General features: G+C 36.2%; 1 protein-coding gene across 1 annotated transcript in view; it reads left to right on the forward strand.

The window, feature by feature from the left end:
• Positions 1–12,547, forward strand: part of LOC103080361 (coiled-coil domain-containing protein 18) — a gene marked incomplete at its 3' end in the record, with an annotated part of 63,768 nt that extends 51,221 nt beyond the window's left edge. The window contains exons 17-19 of the mRNA XM_007468557.1: positions 5,110–5,244; positions 5,658–5,735; positions 12,431–12,547. Coding sequence (XP_007468619.1) covers positions 5,110–5,244; positions 5,658–5,735; positions 12,431–12,547 — 330 coding nt within the window. The remainder of the gene's footprint in view (positions 1–5,109; positions 5,245–5,657; positions 5,736–12,430) is intronic.
• Between the last annotated feature and the right edge of the window lie 766 nt (positions 12,548–13,313).

A 13,313-nucleotide genomic window follows, 5' to 3' on the forward strand; every position in this document is an offset into this window, starting at 1 on the left:
TATATATTTATAATTGCTATATCTTCTTCTCGGATTGATCCCCTGATCATTATGTAGTGTCCTTCCTTGTCTCTTGTAACATTCTTTAAAGTCTATTTTATCTCCAGAAAGTGGACATAGAGGGAACCTACCTCAACATAATAAAGGCCTTATATGACATACCCACAGCCAACATCATTCTCAATGGTGAAAAACTGAAAGCATTTCCCCTAAGATCAGGAACAAGACAAGGATGTCCACTCTCACCACTCTTATTCAACATAGTTTTGGAAGTCCTAGCCACAGCAATCAGAGAAGAAAAAGAAATAAAAGGAATACAAATTGGAAAAGAAGAAGTAAAACTGTCACTGTTTGCAGATGACATGATACTATACATAGAGAATCCTAAAGATGCCACCAGAAAACTACTAGAGCTAATCAATGAATTTGGTATAGTTGCAGGATACAAAATTAATGCACAGAAATCTCTTGCATTCCTATAGACTAATGATGAAAAATCTGAAAGAGAAATTAAGGAAACACTCCCATTTACCACTGCAACAAAAAGAATAAAATACCTAGGAATAAACCTACCTAGGGAGACAAAAGACCTGTATGCAGAAAACTATAAGACACTGATGAAAGAAAGATGATACCAACAGATGGAGAGATATACCATTTTCTTAGATTGGAAGTATCAATATTGTGAAAATGACTATACTACCCAAAGCAGTCTACAGGTTCAATGCAATCCCTATCAAACTACCAATGGCATTTTTTTCAGAACTAGAACAAAAAATCTTAAAATTCGTATGGAGACACAAAAGACCCCAAATAGCCAAAGCAGTCGTGAGGGAAAAGAACGGAGCTGGAGGAATCAGAGTCCCTGACTTCAGACTATACTACAAAGCTACAGTAATCAAGACAATATGGTACTGGCACAAAAACAGAAACATAGATCAGTGGAACAAGATAGAAATCCCAGAGATAAACTCACGCACCTGTGGTCAACTAATCTATGACAAAGGAGGCAAGGATACACAATGGAGAAAAGACACTCTCTTCAATAAGTGGTGCAGGGAAAACTGGACAACTACATGTAAAAGAATGAAATTAGAACACTCCCTAACACCATACACAAAAATAAATTCAAAATGGATTCAAGACCTAAATGTAAGACTGGACACTATAAAACTCTTAGAGGAAAACACAGGAAGAACACTCTTTGACATAAATCACAGCAAGATCCTTTTTGATCCACCTCCTAGAGTAATGGAAATAAAAACAAAAATAAACAAATGGGACCTAATGAAACTTAAAAGCTTTTTCACAGCAAAGGAAACCATAAACAAGACGAAAAGACAACCCTCAGAATGGAAGAAAATATTTGCAAATGAATCAACGGACAAAGGATTAATCTCCAGGGCTTCCTTGGTGGCGCAGTGGTTGAGAGTCCGCCTGCCGAAGCAGGGGACACGGGTTCGTGCCCCGGTTCGGGAAGATCCCACATGCCGTGAAGCGGCTAGGCCCATGAGCCATGGCTGCTGAGCCTGCACGTCCGGAGCCTGTGCTCCGCAACGGGAGAGGCCACAACAGTGAGAGGCCCATGTACCGCAAAAAAAAAAAAAAAAAAAAAAAAAGATGAATCTCCAAAATATATAAAGAGCTCATGCAGCTCAACATTAAAGAAAGCAACAACCCAATCCAAAAATGCACAGAAGACCTAAATAGACATTTCTCCAAAGAAGGCATACAGATGGCCAAGAAGCACTTGAAAAGCTACTCAACATCACTAATTATTAGAGAAATGTAAATCAAAACTACATGAGGTATCACCTCACACCAGTTAGAATGGGCATCATCAGAAAATCTACAAACAACAAATGCTGGAGAGGGTGTGGAGAAAAGGGAACCCTCTTGCACTGTTGGTGGGAATGTAAATTGATACAGCCACTATGGAGAACAGTGTGGAGGTTCCTTTAAAAACTAAAAATAGCATTACCATATGACCCAGCAATCCCACTACTGGGCATATACCCAGAGAAAACCATAATTCAAAAAGACACATGCACCCCAGCGTTCATTGCAGCACTACAATAGGTCACAGAAGCAACCTAAATGCCCATCGACACACGAATGGATAAAGAAGTTGTGGTACATATATACAATGGAATATTACTCAGCCATAAAAAGGAATGAAATTGGGTCATTTGTTGAGACATGGTTGGATCTAGAGACTGTCATACAGAGTGAAGTAAGTCAAAAAGAGAAAAACAAATATTGTATATTAACGCATGTATGTGGAACCTAGAAAAATGGTACAGATGAACCGGTTTGCAGGACAGAAGTTGAGACACAAATGTAGAGAACAAACGTATGGACACCATGGGGGGAAAGCAGCAGGAGGGTGAGGATGGTGGTTTGATGAATTGGGCGATTGGGATTGACATGTATACACTGATGTGTATAAAATTAATGACTAATAAGAACCTGCTGTATAAAAAAATAAACAAAATTCAAAAAAAATAAAATAAATGAGTCTCTTGTAGACAACATATAGGTGACTGTGTGCTTTTCTCCATTCTACCAATCTATGTCTCTTGGAGAGTTTAATCCATTTACATTTAAAGTAATTACTGATAAGGAGGGACTTCTGTCATCTTGCTTTTTTTTTTTTTTCTATATGCCTTCTAGCTTTTTTATCCCTCTTTTCCTACATTACTGTCTTCTTTTGAATTTAGTTGATTTTTTGTACTGAAATTTTAAAATTCCTTTCTCATTTCCATTTGTCTGTATTTTATGGCTATTTTCTTTGTGGTTACCATGGGGATTACATTTAACATCCTAAAGTTATAACACTCTAATTTGAATTTATGCCACTCTAATTTCAATAACATACAAAAACTCTACTCCTTTATAGCTTTATCTCCACACCTTTTGTCACAAACTTACGTCTTTGTACACTGTGTGCCCCAAAACACAAACTGGTAATTCCTTCAAAAGGATTAGTCTCTTTTGTAGAAAACAAGATTTGGAGTCACAAACTAAAGTTACAGTAATACCAACTTTTGACTAATAACTTTTTTTTCCTTTATATGTATTAGTCTCTTAAATCATTTAGAAAACAAAAAGTGGAAGTTACAATCCATTGTTACGATAATGTTAGGTTTTACAATTGCCCATGTTTTTATCTTTATGAAGATTTTTATTTCTCCATATGACTTCAGGTTACTATCTAGTGTTCTTTCATTTCACCTTACAGAACTCCCTTGAGTATTTCTAGCGTGACATGTCTAATGCTCACAACCTCCCTCAACTTTTACCTGAGAATGTCTTAATTCCTCCCTCACTTTTGAAGAACAGTTTTGCCAGATAGAGGATTCTTCATGGACAGTTATTTTTTTTCTTTTGAATATCAGCCTACTGTCTTCTGACCCTCAAAGTTTCTGATGAGAAATCTGCATGTAATCTTATTGAGGATCCCTTATATGTGATGATTTGCTTATCTCTTGCTGCTTCAAGATTCTCTCTTTGTCATTGTCTTTTTCTTACTCTTTTTTTTTTTTGTCTGTGCCACGTGGCATGTGGGATCTTAGTTCCCCGACCAGGGGGCCAGGGATTGAACCTGTGCCCCCTGTGTTGGGAGCTCGGAGTCTTAAACACTAGACCACCAGGGAAGTTCTTGTCATTGTCTTTTGAAAGTTTGATTATAATGTGTCTCATTGTGGGTCTTTTTGAGTTCAGCTTACTTGGATTTTGTTGAGATTCTTGGATGTTTATATCATGTATTTCATCGAATTTGGGACATTTTCAGTCATTATTTCTTCAAATATTGTCTCTCTCTTTCTCCCTTCCTTCTGGGACTTCCATGATGTGCATACTGGTGTGCTTGATGGTGTCCAACAGGTCCCTTATGTTCTGTTCACTTTCTTCAATCTTTTTTCTTTCTGTTCCTCTAATTTCTGTTGTGTAATTTATTTTCATTTGAGTGTTTTCATTTCACAGTTCTTTGGTTTTAGTATTTTCTAGTTAACCTGTTGCTGCTATTATCACATACGTATAATTTTTATACACTTGTGTATATAATATGCACAAATACATAAACATATCAGTTTACTCACATTTTGTCTTCACAAAAGTTTTTTGGACATTTGATAACACCAGTCAATCAGTGGTGAAGTTGTAAGGAGTGAGACTTACACATTTCTAGTGAAAGTATAAATTTTGATGCACTTTGAAGAGAAATACCTAATGAAGTTAAAAATGTGCATATCCTACAACCAGGAAGTCCACTTCTAGGTGGTATGTTCTAAAGAAACCCCCATACATGTGTATAAAGCGACGTGTACAAAGGATGTTATTGTAACATCATAATAGTGAAAAAGCAATATCTAACTGTTTCTGAGTAGAAGAGTGAACACACTAGTTTGTTGTTACAATGGAATACTGTATTGTCATAAAAATATGAACTAGATCCACATATGGATACATGGATAAATATTTAAAACAATATTAAGTGAAAAAAATAAGTTGCTGAAACTTGCAGAAGTGTTGATATTGTCTGTGTGAATTTTCAAAACAAAATTATGTTCATGGATCGACATATATAGTTAAAAGCACAAAAAACATGTATGAGAATGAAACACACCAGAGAATGATATAGAACAATTTCAACATAGTATTGGTGAGGGAGGGAACATAGTATTGGTGAGGGAGGGAAGGGATAAGATATGGACTTGTGATTTCATTTCTTCTCTAAAAGGAGAGAAACTGAAGGAAATTTGGCAAAATGCAATAAGCTATGTAATTTCAGTAGTAATTTAAATTGTGAGTGTTATGTTTTTTCTGTGTACAGTTGACCCTTGAACAATTTGGGAGTTAGGGGTGCCAACCCTGTGCAGTTGAAAATCCACATATAACTTTACAGTCAACCCTTCCTTTCCATAGTTCCCATCTGTGGATTCAGCCAACCGCTGATGGTGTAGTGCTGTAGTACATATTTATTGAAAAGAATCCATGTATAAGTGGACTCAGTTTAAAACTGTCTTGTTCAAGGGTCGACTGTATTTAAAATGTTTCAAATTTTAAAAAATTAATATGAAAATTAATAAATCCTATTTCTATGTTTAGCTTGAATCTCAACTAGAGAAAAAAGAACAACAATTTAAAGAACAAGAAAAGACTATATCCATGTTGCAGCAAGATATAATATGTAAACAACATCACCTTGAATCACTAGACAGACTCTTGACGGAAAGCAAAGGGGTAAAATCATCTTTATAAAAGTGCTGTTTAAGGGCTTCCCTGGTGGCGCAGTGCTTGAGAGTCCGCCTGCCGTTGCAGGAGACGCGGGTTCGTGCCCCGTTTCGGGAAGATCCCACATTCCGCGGAGCGGCTGGGCCCGTGAGCCATGGTCGCTGAGCCTGCGCGTCCGGAGCCTGTGCTCCGCGAATGGGAGAGGCCACAACAGTGAGAGGCCCGCATAACGCAAGAAAAAAAAAAAGAAAAAAAAAAGAAAATAAAAAAAAGTGCTGTTTAAAAACTGACCAATATTTTAAGTTTATGTTTCTTTAACATACCTTTAATTCTAGTCAAATCAATTGTTTAATAACCTGTTACTAATGCTAAAATATTTATACACATACGTATATTTTTGCTACCAATCTGTATGTTTTCAGGAAATGGAAAAGGAAAATATGAAGAAAGATGAAGCTTTGAAAACATTACAGAACCAAGTATCTGAAGAAACAATCAAGGCTAGTATGCTAATACTTTAAAAAATTTTCTTTTTCTTTTTATTTATTTATTTTCTTAATGGAGACATTCCTGTGGCTTTTTAGTTTTCTCTATAAATTGTAAAAAAAACGTTTACATAAAAATAAAGTGGTAAAAATTTTACCTAAGTCAATGAACTTAGTTTCTTTAAGTAATATATTTTTCATTGTGAATTATGATCTTAATTATTTGATAGTTAATAATCTAGTCTGTAGATTATCTAACTTCTTTTCTTTTTATAATACCTTAAGAAAGATTTTTTTAACAAAAAATGTATTTTTTAAACTGTAGCTACTTACTAACATTACCAGTAAAAAAATTAACAAAGGAAGTGAAGAGAGATGAAACTACAAACAGTACAGTTTTGCTTCTTTTTACTAGTTCTGCTATATGATTAAATAGGGAATAAATCCAGAATTTCTGGGTAAAATACAGTTTTGTGGCTAGGATAACCTTATGGTTAAAAGTATGGGCTTTGAAGCTAAACTGACTTGGGTTTTAGTTCTGGCTTCAGTGTACTTATTAACTGACTGTAACCTTGGCTAGGTTATTTAAACTCTGAACGTTAATTTCTTCATCAGTAAAATAGGGATCACAATGCCCTAGAAGAGGGTGGGTTTGAGGATTAAATGAAATGAGGTACATAAAATACTTAACACTTAATAAGTTACTCAGAGTTTGCTAAGTAATTACCATATATTCATTGTTTTCTCCTTTGCATTTTTAGTGCTAAAAATAGTTTCAAATATGCTGTGACCTTCATTCTGTCATATATGGATTAAATATAAAGGATATTTTAAAAATCCGATGTTATTTATTTTTTGCCTAGTACTCTTTTTTACATCCATTTTGTGACCATGACACCCTCGTAAACCCAATTATGTTTATCCATAACTTTCCTATAGTATTCTCCAAAACTTTTAACATTTAATGCCATGTCAGTTCATTTCCTCATGTAAAAATAACCTCTAAGATCATTAGTATTTAAAAAATCATTATTGTACAAAGGTTGTAGGCATGATATAATTTCATTTAAAAAAATCCATCTTGCCACTGAACTCCTGTTTTTCATTAAATTACCTAACACATCTAGCCAGTCATCTGGTAAGTTATTTTCATTGGTTAATAATCAGATATGAGACAGGAAGGAAATCAGCTAAAGAATGAATTATGATGTTAGGTTTTATTCCTTTGGTACCTTTAGTAGATTTGCTTTCATTGAAGCTATAGTAAATGATTCTTTTCTTTCTTTCTTTCTTTTTTTTTTATTTTTCTTTTTCTTTGAGATGCACTGTGCGGTCTGTGGGATCTTAGTTCCCTGCCAGAGGTGGAACCTGGGCCCTCAGCAGCGAAAGCACCAAGTCCTAACCACTGGACTGCCAGGGAATTCCCTAAATGATTCTAACATATCGAATAGAAGTTTGAAATATATTCCTCTTTTCTTGATTATGTCGTTACCACCTTCTTTCTTGACTTTTGGACATGTCCTTCTGCATAACTCAGTTTGTTCTTTGCATAAAATTTGAAATTTTCTATCTGCAGGAGAGTTATAAGGATCAGTTTAAACTCATATCACTTATAGAAGTATGATAATGATAGCTGGAAGACTGATGGGAAGTTTATGAACTGGTAACAAAAAAACCAATAAAGCAATTATGTTAGCTGCTATTAAATAGAAAATTGAGAAGGTACTTATTAGCGATTTCATTTGTTTATTTTATTTGTTTTGCTTTGCTTTTATTTTCCACTCTAGATTTTTGTGTGTGTTTTATTTCCCCAAAGAAAGTTAAAGTTATAAGTAGAAAAAAAATAAACAAAAAAGACTAGCTTAGGTGCTTCTGTTGAAAGTAGGTAGCGTAGAGCCCCTATGTGGTTGCCTCCAGAATATGCCCCCGAGGAGGTTCTTTGGTTTAGCAGAGCAGTATCTTTGTTTTGATTCTATTCATTCATGTACATATATATACATGTATATTTATGAGTGGTTTGTACACAGTGAATGATGTTTATTTGTATGAGATTTAGAGTCTCAAGCTCTTTGTTCAAATGAGAAATCCAACAGAGGAGTAGATGTTTTGGGTTTTATTATTTATTAGTTTTTTTTTTTTTTTCTTGGCGTTATGCGGGCCTCTCACTGTTGTGGCCTCTCCCATTTGCGGAGCACAGGCTCCGGACGCGCAGGCTCAGTGGCCATGGCTCACGGGCCCAGCCGCTCCGCGGCATGTGGGATCTTCCCGAAACGGGGCACGAACCCGCGTCTCCTGCATCGGCAGGCGGACTCTCAAGCACTGCGCCACCAGGGAAGCCCTATTTATTAGTTTTAATTAATTTATTTTTAATTAAGTTTTATTATGAAAAGTTTCAAACCTACAAAATGAAAGACTAGTACAGAGAACAGCTGTGTCCTTTCATTTAGATTTACTGTCTTTTAAACTCTAACCATGCTCACTTCATCTCTCTGCACACACATGCACATGCCTTCTTGCGCATGCACCCACCCAGTCCCACCCCCACTCATACGTTTCCTTTTTGCTAGTCCACCTGTGAGAAGGTTGCAGATGTCATGATACTTTACACCCTTAATACTTAAACTTGGGTCTCCTATTTATAGAAACTTTCTCCTACCTGATTACACCATCTCTATACACCACAGAAAGTCAACATTAATTCAGTAACACCATTCAACATACTGTCCATACTGAAAATTTCCCAATTATTTAAAAATGTTCTTAATAATCTTGCTACTCAAAGCATGGTCTAGCAGCATCACTATCACCCAGGAACTTGTTTGACTTGCAGAATATCTGACCTACTGAACAGAGCTGGGACTAAAGTGAAGCTAGGGAGTGCCTCTGGCATACAATTTAAGGAGACATTTATTCTCTGGGTTGTACAAGTGAAGGGTAGGCATTTGCATGATCCTGAGAGTGAGTACCTCCTTAAACTTTGAGCCCTAGAACCTCCTTTGTCTCACCCTAGACCTGGCTCTGGTGCTGAATTAAGGTGTCCAGGTGATTTGTGTGAACATTAAATTGTGAGAAACACTACTTTAGCTTGTTCCTTTTCTTTCCCCAATTTAGAATGCAGTCATAATTCATGTTTTGCTTTTGGCTTTTTAGATTCCCCTAAACTCACTGTCTCCTATTCTTCACGACACTGAATCTTTGGAAACGTCTAGGTCAACCATAATAGCACACACACCACAATTGTGGATTATACTGTGGGTTATAGTGTCCTTCCCCGTGCTTCACATCAGGAGGCACATAATTTCACACCACCCCATTATTGGCTTTGCCAATCTTGACACCTGTTATTTAAGGTGGTTACTATCAGATCTCACTATTTTAAGGGCATAATTTTTCCTTTGTAATTAATAAACAATACATAGGGTGATTCTTTGAGGCCATGTTCAAAGTCCTGTCCCTCAACAAACTAATGACCAGTGGTTTTAACATCTAGTGATGAATCTTGCCTGATTGAGTTTTTACGTTGTTAATTTTTATCACATGTGATGTTCTGACGGTCATAGATTTTTTTTTTTTAACATCTTTATTGGGGTATAATTGCTTTACAATGGTGTGTTAGTTTCTGCTTTATAACAGAGTGAGTCAGTTATACATATATATATGTTCCCATATCTCTTCCCTCTTTGTCTCCCTCCCTCCCACCCTCCCTATCCCACCCCTCCAGACAGCCACAAAGAATGTGTGTCCTTTAAGAGTCAAGTCTCTTATTTCCCACAGCCCTCTGGCTCTCCTGAAAATAAGCCCCACTGACCTTCAAAGCCAAATGTTCTGGGTATTCATCTTCCCGGTGCAGGACTCCAGGGCTGGGGAGCCCACTTTGGGGCTTGGACTCCTTGCTCTTTGGGAACAACCTCTGCAATTATAATTATCCTCCTGTTTGTGAGTTGCCCACTTGGGTGTATTGGTCTTGACTACACCATATCTCCATACCTCCTACCCATCTCGTTGTGGTTCCTTTTATATATCTTTAGTTGTAGAAGGTCTTTTCTGCTGGTGTTCCAGTTTTTCTCATCAGTAGTTGCTCTACAAGTAGTTGAAATTTTGGTGTGCCCATGGGAGGGGTCTTCACACTCCACCATCTTGGCCACTCCCCCCAGTGGCTCTTCTTTTCAACACTGTCCTGAAGATCCTAGCAGCTGCAATCTGGCCAGAAAAAGAAATAAAATGTATCAAGGTTGGCAAGAAAGAAATAAAACTGTCATTATTTGTAGCTGACTGTCAGTATTGAGAACATAAAATAACCTATAGACAAATTATTAGTATTAACAAGACTGGCAGCTAGAAATCATCATTGAGAAGTCAGTCACATCTCTAAATACTAGTAACACATAAAATTTTATTAAGGATAAAGAATGATTTGATTACAAACCTCAGAGAAAGACCCACAATTTGTAGACATTTAATCAGTGACAGAGATGGCACTGGAGATAAGTGGAGAAAGGATGAACTTTCCCATAAATGGCATTAGATAGATTGTGAATAAGAAAAAAATATGAAAGTGGACTCCAACTTCACAATATACTAAAAAATATAATAAATTCAGGCACATTAAAGATGTAAATATAAAAGGCAAAATTTTGAACATTTTGGAAGATAATATAGGAGACAGTATTCATGATCTCAGATAGGGAAGGATTTCTTAAATAGGACTAAAAAAAAGAAAAATAACACTAACCATAATGGTAAATATTGATAAATTTGACTACATTATAATTAAGAACCTCTCTATCAAAATACAGAATCAGTGAATCAACAATTATCTCAAAATAAAATATTAAAAATTTTGCTTAGTTAAATTCAAACACATAATAAAAAAAGTAAAGGTAAGCAAAAACCAGGGAAAAGTTACTTGCTTACATAAAATTGACAATTAATTAGGATGCCACATTCCAATAATAGGAATACATAAGGTATCATTATTTATGTAGCAAAAGCCAGAAAATGGTAAATATAAAGATGATCTAAAGATATGAATGTCTTAAATAGTATCAATTGGGAAATATCTCAAATATCAATGGAGAGTAGAATAGATAAATTGTGGTACACTAGAATGTTAAACAGAGAAATTTAAAAATGAACCCCTGCCTTCAGTATAACATGTAAATGTTTAAAAAAAATGATGTCAAATAAAAGACTAAAAAGATATAGTAGAGGGGCTTCCCTGGTGGCGCAGTGGTTGAGAGTCCGCCTGCCGATGCAGGGGACACGGGTTTGTGCCCCCGTCCGGGAAGATCCCACATGCCACGGAGCGACTGGGCCCGTGAGCCATGGCCGCTGAGCTTGCGCCTCTGGAGCCTGTGCTCCACAACGGGAGAGGCCACAACAGTGAGAGGCCCACGTACCGCAAAAAACCAACCAAACAAAAAACTCGATATAGGTCATAGATTTTTTTTTCTGTGTGGAAGATGATGCACGTACCAATGCTTATTCTCATGCTTAATAGAGAAAACCTGTAAATACTTATACCTCTCATAAAAGACTTTAAAAATTATTATTAGGGCAACAGTTTATTAACAAAGATAATTAATCAAAATTATAAGCTTTTTAACTGTTAATGGTTATATTCACAGGCTATAGGGACAGGCTTTGAAAACTGTGTCTTTCAGTTGTGTCTCTTTTTAGAAATAAGAGTTGCAAAGATAATTTCATGATGTAGAATAGTATCGGAGGAGGAGAGGGAACACTTTTTCTCCTTATCTTGTTGAAATTTCTTTCACACTTTGATGACTACTTACTAGAATGCTATTAGCGTTGAGGAAAGAAAAAAAATACTCCTGAGAAGCTCAGAAATACAATAAGGAAAAGAAAGGAACAAGACAAGAATGAATCTTATTAACAGATGGGATGTGGAGCATGTGTGCAAATTCTGAAAAATTTTACTGAATTTGAGTTGCTCTTTGCTCATTCTCTCTTTAATGTTGAGGTAGCGTGAAGCATTTGCAGCTTTATGAACACTTGAACCAAGTTACATTGCTGCCTTTCTGAAAATGTTTTCACTGATTCAGAGCAAAAGCAGCCTTCTCCGTCTTACCTAAGTTTGTTTTTCATTAGCCGACAAAAACATTTCATTTTCTTAGTGACTTCAGCATATTCAGAATATTCGCACTATAGCATTTTTAGCACAATACACCAGTTTGTACTCACTTTATTATTTTTCTTGATCAAGGGAACTTAAGGAATAGGTTTAAATACTGCTTACCTTTTTAGGTAAATGTTTCAGGGTGTCTGGCCTGCAGGTCCTTGACAATTGGCCCCAGTCTATCTTGCTAATCCCACCCTTCCAGTACCCATCTCTTACAAATTCATGGTTTTGGTACCCTAAGCTCCTGCCAACTTCTTACCATTCCTTTTCACAGTGCCTTGTCTCTGACTGTACTCCCCTCTTCCTAGAATGCCCTTCTTCACTTGTTCATGTCCATTTATTCTTCAGGACTCCAGGCACTGGTTTCCTCTTTGGTTTCCTAGTTTGCAGTAATAATTAGTTTTCTAAATAAATCTCTTCTTTGATAGCATTTTATATCCTAAGTTGGACTGTATATTCACTGGTTGAAGCAGTGAGGTAACATTAGGAGATAACGCTGTAAAATATTGAGCCTATAATAAGCACTCATTAGTACTGGTTGATTTTCCTTTTTTGCTTTTTTTCTGCTTAGGTCAGACAACTAGATTCAGCATTGGAAATTTGTAAGGAAGAACTTGCTTTGCATTTGAACCAGTTGGAAGGAAATAAAGAAAAGTTTGAAAAACAGCTAAAGAAGAAATCTGAAGAAGTAAATTAACATTTCCTTTAAGTATAGCATATTTTTCAAGTGATTTCTTTTTGAGATATTGTTTATTTTCAAGATACTTTAAAAGTACATTTTTATATAGCTGATATAAAAAAAATTTCCAGTAAAACGTAAACTCCAATTTTATATTCTTTTTTTAAAAAATAAATTTATTTATTTATTTATGGCTGTGTTGGGTCTTCGTTGCTGCTTATGGACTTTCTCTAGTTGAGGAGAGTGAGGGCTACTCTTCATTGCAGTGCGCGGGCTTCTCATTGCAGTGGCTTCTCTTGTTGCAGAGCATGGCCTCTAGGTGCGCAGGCTTCAGCAGTTGTGGCATGCGGGCTCAGTAGATGTGGTGCACGGGCTCCACAGTGCAGGCTCAGTAGTTGTGGTGCACGGGCTTAGCTCCTCCGCGGCATGTGGGATCTTCCCAGACCAGGGATCGAACCCATGTCCCCTGCATTCACAGGTGGATTCCCAACCACTGTGCCACCAGGGAAGTCTCCAATTTTATATTCTTTAAGAAACAAACATTATATGACATATAAAACACAAAATATGACACCTTAAAATTCTGATTCTATTACCTATTTTTAGGGAATCAGGAGATTATTGTTGATCACAGAGTAATTCTAATATAAAATGATTAACACTTAGAATATTGTTTTAGGTTTCGAGGTATAAAATTCTTCAAAATTTTTCCATTTTATTTTTTCTTCCTCTATTTGAAGGATTGAGAATTAGGTTTATAAATTCAACTTTCTTT

This window comes from Lipotes vexillifer, unplaced genomic scaffold (genome assembly GCF_000442215.2).
Source record: "Lipotes vexillifer unplaced genomic scaffold, Lipotes_vexillifer_v1.1 scaffold490, whole genome shotgun sequence".
Taxonomy (NCBI): Eukaryota; Metazoa; Chordata; class Mammalia; order Artiodactyla; family Lipotidae; genus Lipotes; species Lipotes vexillifer.